We start from the raw sequence: 8,710 nt of genomic DNA, 5'->3' as shown, positions 1-8,710 counted from the left end.
TAATCCTTTATTGGCTGCAGCATTTACAGATGAAAGTAAAAATCAAACTACAAAATACATTCAATTGACTTTTACATTTGTTTGTGTTCTCTAATCTTTTGTGTTTTGCATCTATTTTTCGATTATTGCTTTGAAATGAAAGCTGGACATGAGAATTACATTGATAATGAAGAACACTTGAAATAAGAGGCCTTTTAGTTTTTATTTGATTTTAGTTTTTATTTCTCTTTTAGTGTGATGCTGGAAGGAATCTTAAAACATTTTTGGCAGAAATATGAATTGGTTTACATTGAGATGCTTGATGCCATTACATTTTTTGAGTTTTTGACTATAAATACAATATCAGTGTTTTGTCTTACGATCTACACTAAACAATCACTTCAATTTCCTCAAATTTAATCTGCATAAAAAATATTTGTAAATTTGTAATCTACATATCATTGCTTGAAATAGCAGGCAGTCCTTTATCTAAATGGATTTCCAGTGATTCATTTTCTTTTTTATTAATTGCGTTAGTGATAAGTCTTCATTATGGAAATGGATTGTGATTAAAAAAGTCACTGACTGATGATAGAATTTACAAAGATATAAGATATTTTAAAAGATACTTATATATTGGTCAATTATTGCCAACATTAATGATTTTTAATGCCATATTTAGGTGTGAAACTCAACTCAGATTCAGTTTGACATTTATTCCCAACTGTGAGAAGCTCTCAGCCATGTTTTAGATTTCGAAATATATATTTTTATGTAAACTTTAAGGTCAGCAAGAAATCTGAAGGTTTTGATTATAAACAGATATGAAGTAAGTACTGTAGTTTTGTATTTCAGAAAGTTTTATTTTATATACTGACTAGCTTAGCATGGCATTAATTTCTCGTATGAAGAAAATCAATGTAGATAGCACATAAGTAATTTATTATTTTTATGACATGTCTTTTCCTAGAATCCAAGAAATGAGCAGACAGACTTAAGACTAATCTGCTGGTTTGATACCACAGGTTCGGGTGACGAGAGTCAACGATCAGGAAAGACCAGTATTGCCATTGACGACTGTCAGTTCCACCAGTGTGTGAAGCTGTCCAAGTTTGAGACTGAACATTCCATATCATTCATCCCCCCTGATGGTGAATTTGAGCTGATGAGGTAATCCTAGCTTTATGTTTCTTAGATTTGCATGCAAGCCAGTAGAAGTAGATTCTGTGTGAGATTTCTTTTAGCCCATTCATGCCAGGGCTTATGTTTGTGTAATGTTGCTCACGCCAGCTAGATAACAAGCATGTGCAGTGACTAAGCATGAGATCTCTCCCGGCATTAAAAATTATCTAAAAAAAAATTGTTCCATGGAATAAGAAAGTTGGGATTCATGTAATAATAAATTGACACTCTTCATTGCTAATAAACCATGTTTTAATATTAGAATCATGTGATTTACAGGTACCGCACAACGAAAGATATCTCCCTTCCATTCCGAGTGATTCCCCTCGTACGTGAGGTAGGCCGCACTAAAATGGAGGTGAAAGTAGTCATCAAGAGTAACTTCAAACCTTCGCTCTTGGCTCAGAAGATTGAGGTAAAAGATTCCTCTGTAACTTTCTCTTTAAGTAGAACTTTCCAGCAGTCTCAGGAGGTTTGAGATTTATATGAAAATAATGATATTTTCCAAAGAATATTGTACTTTATTATATCACTCTGTTTCATTAGGTTTATAAAGATTGAAGTGATAGTTGCTTGTTTCTTGTTTCACTGAATTACAGTACAAGCTAATCAACCTCTTCCTATGTAGGTGCGCATCCCAACTCCTCTCAATACTTCTGGTGTGCAGCTCATCTGCATGAAAGGGAAAGCCAAATACAAGGCATCGGAAAATGCTATCGTTTGGAAGTAAGTATCAACATATCTCTGATTTTATGTTAATTATATATTTACTTTCACAGAGATTCAGGACCAGATTGAAATATGTAATAATAGAACAGGAATTATATTTTTCCCTTATAGTTAGGATGGAAAGGACATTATCAGTCATAGTTAGATTTTTTCTTATTTCATTGAACATGACCTTTATTAGGGATACTTATGAGTTAGTCGTCCATGTATATGGATACCTGGGCATCATAAATGATAGGAAAGGAATCTCAGCAAAATTGCTTCCTCTTTTCAGGATCAAGAGAATGGGAGGTATGAAAGAATCCCAAATTTCAGCTGAGATTGAGTTGTTGCAAACTGATACTAAGAAGAAATGGACGAGACCTCCAATATCTATGAACTTTGAGGTAAGTTTGTGTAATAGAACACTGTGGTGGCATTTTTTTTAGGCTTAGATGAAGATTCTCTTTAAAGCATATCTTACTGTAATTTAAATGTTTGGGATTTCTAAGCAATAGCTAATATTTTGTGTGGATGCTTGCTTTTGCCTTGTTGTAAGAGCAGGCCAGGGACTTGCGTAGAAGTGATTTACCTGGATTTTATGGAATAAAACTTGTCAAGCAATGGAGCTGATATTCATATGCTTTTCAGTTCAGTTTCTTTTTTTATACATTTTTAGTTTGATGTTTTTTATACGGGTTGATAATGTAAAATGTAAAACAAAGAAGCTTAGGCAAAGTATAAAGTACATGAAAGTATTCTAGAAAATCCAGGTTCAAACCTAAAAGAAGTATAGGTAGGTACTCCCCAGGCATTTTCTTGGTACCAAACAGAGTTAAATGTTTACGGAACTTCTTTTATTATTTATTTGGTGCACATTTGATTTTCCCCTCTCATTTCTTTAATCATCTTCATAGTTGTGAGTGTGTAAGAAATTGTTAGTATGTATATGGAAATGTGATTTTCTGTGTGTATACAGGGAACATAATTTAAGTTGCTAAGACTTAAGATTTAACAAGTATTTATTGCAGAAAATCCACAGTTCACAGGAAACAGGGGAAACCTTATTGGCCCATTTTTTGTTTCTTTGGCTTAACCCCCTGTAGATGAAATTATCAAATTGGAAACTTTACTATTCTACATATGTCAGTTTTTTAAGTACCCTTTGCTTAGTCTTGATTGAAGCTGGTTATAGTAGCAAGAGCTGCTGCATTATTATAATTTAATTTCCCAAATGTAGTTTATGATTCAGCCAGTGAATGTAGCTTTACTGTTTTTGAGCAGCAGTGGTTAATAGTCCCACTTTTAATGTTAGTAAGTTATAATGGCATATTGCCTTGCAAGTAGAAAAAGCAAAAAGCAAATAGCTCTCTTCGCTAGGCACATGAGACTTAAGTTACTAGGGAAAACAAAAGTTGTAGTTCCAGTGTAAGGAATTTGTTGACTTCAAAAGAGATGTCATTCCCCATGTCTCTTGCTGGCTTCAAAAATGCAATGGCAATAACAGGTGCTGTGATTATGAATGAAAGCATCTGTTGTTATACATGTGCAAATCTTAGGCAGCACCATCTGGAGAAATTGCAAAGCTAAAGGCAAGTACATAAAATTGCAAATTGCTGACAGTAAGTAAACTATTTATGATAAGATGATCATTAATCATGCTTTGTAATTTTAAAGATAATGAAATAAGATATGACAAACTTTATAATTTGAACATGGTGCTAGATTCTTGCTCATCTGATGTAAAGTTAGATGTGACATGCCTAATTTTAGCTTTGATTGAGGAAGTGATATGTGCAAATGTGTTTGTATGTGTATGTAGTTCATGTACACCATAGTTTTTGTTGAAAAAATAATTAAATGATATGTGGATGTTCACATATACACTCCTTGTTATACATGTCATGAGCATTGATGTGATATCATTCGTTCAATGTAATATGCATGTTTCTCAACATGTTAAAACACTCACTTTCTTTTTTTTTAATGTAAGTATAATTGTCCTTTTTAATTTTTATGCATGCAAATAAATTGTCATAATATTTTGTATGATTAATAGCATTGGGAAATAAATGTTTTTGCAGATATGTGAATATTCATTAGTTGAAAATTTGTACTTAGTCTTTGGGCATGTGAAATTTATGCAGAGATTGATAGAAGGTCTATTATGGTAGTAAAATTGACTAGATTAGATGAAATGCATTCCCAATACTTAGTCTTGTTATCTGTAAATGTAGGTTTAACGGTCAACTTGGGAATGCAAACAGAATTAATATACCCCAAACTAACAGATGTTCTCTCTCTTCTCTCTCTCCCCCAAAGGTACCGTTTGCCCCATCTGGCTTCAAGGTTCGCTACCTCAAGGTGTTTGAGTCGAAGCTCAACTATTCTGACCATGATGTAATCAAATGGGTGCGCTACATCGGACGGTCGGGACTCTACGAGACCAGATGCTAATGCCATGTAGCTTGGTTTATGTCGAGATCAGTAGTTCATGGTACTGCAGCATTGCTGTATCGTATTTTTTATTTTTATCTTTATTACCTTTTTTTTTATTATTATTATTATTATTTTTTATTTATTTTTTTTTTGAGATAGGTATTTGGCGGGCGAGCTACTCCATTTATTTAACCATGTTTGAAGTTGTGATTCACCTATATCTCTTTTTTTTTTCTTTCTTTTTTTTTCTTTAGAGAGAACGAACAAAGCAATTTATCATCAGGTGACTAATTGCAAAGTATGAAGTTATTTTGCTAGAAAGTTTACTGCAAAAATTCTTTTTATTGGTAAATAAATGGTCACATATATTCTTTTCAGTAATTGTACATTTTCTTTTAGCAGATAGTATATGAAAGTCAGTGATAGATTGGGTAATAATTCACTGGAACAGATAGGTCATATTCAGAAAGGAAGTTATCATTATATTACTTTTGTATTTATTTTTATTTATTTATTATTATTTTTTTTTCCTCCAAAGTTGTTAGCCAAGTTTAAACTGACGTGAGATGTGTTCACCGAGAACAATAAAAAGATAGGCTTAGAGGTTGTTGTTATCAGTAGTTGTTCATTACTTGCATGTGTAAATATATATAATATAAATTTATTTAGTCATTTAATTTTTATTTGAAGACTATAGGTTCAATTATCATTTATAAAACCAGTGTAGAATTAGCCAGTGACGTTGATAAAAACTATGGACATTCCCCCCACTTTTGTCTAGTATATTTTTTTTTGTTTTTGGTCTTTTTCCTTCTGTATTGTCATGTATCTCTGTCATCATATTGTGGAGGATGTCACATCCACAGGTGTTCCATGTTATATGGTAAGGAAACGATAGGTGTGAGAAAGATGGTGGATTTTGCTAAATGACTTTGAAAAAGCGTTCTGTCGAAAATGATACAAACTTTATCAGTCTCTTGTTATGTTTGTCTGTTTTTGTTGTTGCCACAGTAGACTTTGGAAAGTAAACTTATTTTTTTCTCTCTTATTTAAAAGATTTGATGTTCAATAATTTGAAGGAAAAAAAATATTGATCAATGTCTCAAAAGTTATGCTTTGATTTCACATGGCTTGGTTGCTCCCAAGATTGTTTACATAAAATCTCTATTGCATGTGTTTTGATTTTTTATTAATTGCTTTCTAACAATGGGCAAAAAAAAGACTTTCCAATCCTTCTAATTGGGCTTTAAGGCATCTTCTCCTTAACATTAGTTTATTTATTCATTTTCTTTTATTTGTTTTTTGCTTTGGCATGGTAAGAAGTAGCTTTGGTGTAATGTGACTAAAATATGAGCAGTGGAAGTTTGGCTGATACCTTTTAACAGGTACCTTCTACTCTGTTGGCCAGGCAGTTTTATCAATTCTTAGTCACTTTATTATCATTATTATTACCATTGTTTTAATTGTATTACTTTGGTTAAGAAAGAAGAACAAAAGAGTAGATCCTTATAAAAAAACATTAAATACAAAAGACTAGAACCTTTTCTAAATGCATTTGTGAGATTCATCATACAATATTATGTTATATATTCATTATTTGACTTTAGTGCCCTTGAATCAGAATTCAAGGTAATTATACATTACTTATCACAGAACGATTTTAATAGTTGCAGTTTAGTATGAGATATTTCTCCTCTGATAAGACAATGAAAAAAGTTGCATGGTTCTTGCCTGGTCAGCATGAATTCTGCCATACTGTCGAGTCCCGGCTGGCCGATGTTGTGCGCCCAGGTGATGACGTCATGGTCTATTTAAGTTTCAGGATGATATTTCTATTATTATTATTACTGCATTTACCAAAATTGCCCCCACCACCTTCCAAGTGTGTTGGTCCATCTCTTCTCGTAAGTGTGGGTTGACATAACCTGGCTTGCGACCTCCTTGTCCCACCACCATCACCACCGTGTTCTGATGGACCTCAGCCTTGATTTACAACCGCTGGTCATGTAGTTTTAGAGGAACAAAAGTACTCCTCAATGTCTTGTGCCTTTTATTATGATCCTTGATGTGGTGATGTAATGTTTGTGGGTGTGATGATGTGAATGTGCAAATTTGTCATGCCATAGATTTGGAGGGAAGATTTCCATATAATAGAGACCATTAACTGCTCTTGAAGTGTGATGAACCATTCAATAGAAAAATACCGTTCATATCTTTAAGGAAGAATATGGAAGGTGGAGTTTTATGAACTTGAGAAAATTATGGTATTTATGATATTGCCATACAAGATCACTGATAATTTTTAAGTACCTGTGTCTAAATTTATTTTATTTATTTTGCTTACTTCTCTTGCATTTGCTGTGAAAACTTTATACTTATTTAGTTTTTAAATAGTAGTAGGAGCAGTAAATACGGTAACATGACAAGAAATTTTAAACATGAAAAACTCATATTTTTCATATAAAAAATACAGTGGTTGTTGTAATCTTACCACTTATTTTTGCAAATAAGAAATCCAGGAAAAATATCAAATGCTAACTAGTAGAGTGAACAGCTGGATTGTCTTGTTAGTTTTCTTCAACTTGAACTGCCCTTTGGAGCAGATGACATGATCACCAAGAATTTGTATAAAGAACAATACAACAGGTACTTCATCTCAAAAGTTGTCTTTTATCTTAATATCTCCTCCAGTAAAACAGTTAATCTTAAATACACAGTATTAGAAAAATATATGAAGCGCTGTTTCTCAAGGGGCAGATAAACTTGTATGCATTATAAAAGAGAAGAAAATATATATGATTAAAAGACTTTAAAAACTACCAAGTAATTTCATCTCTTGAAAAATGTATATTTTAACATGTCCATAAAATAGTTTTTTTTTTCAGATTTTTACTATATAATCTGGCAAATGCTGCAAAATTATATCCTCTGACTGGTGTGGCTTTCTCTTCCTTACTAATATAATTACTAATAGGTAATTAGGCAAACTGGGTAGACTTGGTGTTTGCTTTGCATGGGAAGTTCTAATTAGTGGAGAGATTTGCTTTACGAAATTTAGATCATACAGAGAGGCTGAATGTAGTTCTGCTTTCATGGTTACAGAAAAAATATCCATATATGTTAATACTTTAATCATGAACATATACAAATGTGATGTATCACATTTACATTTATACCATGAAGAATAATACAAGGACAGGCAAACAAATACAGACTAGTACTCAAATTCACTCGCAAGTGTTCCCACTCCTATACATATTTCTGTATGATTGGTTTGGAGCAATTGAAAGTCCTCAGCTTATGAAGATATGATATGAAAGTCCTCAGCTTATGAAGATATGATATGTAAAGTAGCCATGACAAAATCCTGCAATCTTTTCTTTTCAGGAAACACGGTTTTCTGTCAGTCATGGCTGTTACTCATATTATTTCCCTTTTGTTTGCTCATTCTTCTACTTCTGACATTATCTTATCGTGGTACAATGAGACACAATATATGGACAAACTTTTTTTCTTTTTTTTAATTGTTTGTGTAGTTCTTTTATAGCAAGTTAATTTTTCTTACAGCTAGGACTAGTCACTTATTTTCAAAATTATTTGAAATAGTGTGTTTGAAAGAATCTTTAGTGGAACAGTATTGTGTTCTCAGCCAATTTTCTTTAAAAATTAGATACTTGGAAAAGGTATGAATGAGAGCAAGTGATATAATAGATTCATTTTGATGATGTCTACCTTAGAGTGTGATTCTGATGGTGATGAAATAGAAATGCATATCTTGCTCAAATAATGTACATCTCATTCATACCTTTCCCACATTTGTCACAATAAATTCTGATAAAGTCATCTTTCATGTTTTCATTAAAAGGAGTAAGATTTATTTATATTCAATACTCACTACCTGATACCTTGTTGGTAGGCAACATCTGTAGTTCCCTACATTATTGAAGATTATAATGCATATGTATTTTTTTAATTGACCATCTCTGGATGGGTGGTACACTACGGTACCGCGCATTCAAGGCCCGTTCGCTGGGTGACGCCATACAGCGTCATTTATTTAACTGATTTAGGCCTATGCGTTCGAGAGCCCCGGCATTGTAACATGCAAGGCTGGAATGCCCCCGTCGTGACTGGGTTAAAACATGTATGACTGTGAGCAGCAACTTTTGATTGATAAACAGTAAAAGAAATACACTTTTTTTCAAGTGCAAAGGTCACTTGAATTAATAAAAGTTTTATTATTATTGCTCTGTGAAGGTTCACAGTTTTTATACTCTAAGTAGTCCTGTGCCAAATCTTAGCTGTTGAAGCAAAAGAAATCTAAGTGAGCAACTAAAGAGGCAAACGTGGAGGTAGAAGTAAAATTTTGTAAATGTATTTTGAAGTAGAAACTGAGGAAGTT

At 32.8% G+C, this 8,710-nt stretch overlaps 1 protein-coding gene across 1 annotated transcript in view; it reads left to right on the top strand.

The window, feature by feature from the left end:
- Positions 1–6,348, top strand: part of AP-2mu (adaptor protein complex 2, mu subunit) — a 16,084-nt gene extending 9,736 nt beyond the window's left edge. The window contains exons 8-12 of the mRNA XM_086556767.1: positions 1,005–1,149; positions 1,441–1,576; positions 1,790–1,887; positions 2,165–2,276; positions 4,192–6,348. Of these exons, the coding sequence (XP_086412893.1) occupies positions 1,005–1,149; positions 1,441–1,576; positions 1,790–1,887; positions 2,165–2,276; positions 4,192–4,326 (626 nt within the window). The 3' untranslated portion in view covers positions 4,327–6,348. The remainder of the gene's footprint in view (positions 1–1,004; positions 1,150–1,440; positions 1,577–1,789; positions 1,888–2,164; positions 2,277–4,191) is intronic.
- The last annotated feature ends 2,362 nt before the right edge of the window (positions 6,349–8,710 follow it).

The sequence above is a fragment of the Penaeus japonicus genome, unplaced genomic scaffold, assembly GCF_977035675.1.
Source record: "Penaeus japonicus unplaced genomic scaffold, GWHDUDI00000001_assembly GWHDUDI00000003, whole genome shotgun sequence".
In the NCBI taxonomy this organism is placed as follows: Eukaryota; Metazoa; Arthropoda; class Malacostraca; order Decapoda; family Penaeidae; genus Penaeus; species Penaeus japonicus.
This window is presented reverse-complemented; position numbering and strand designations above follow the sequence as displayed.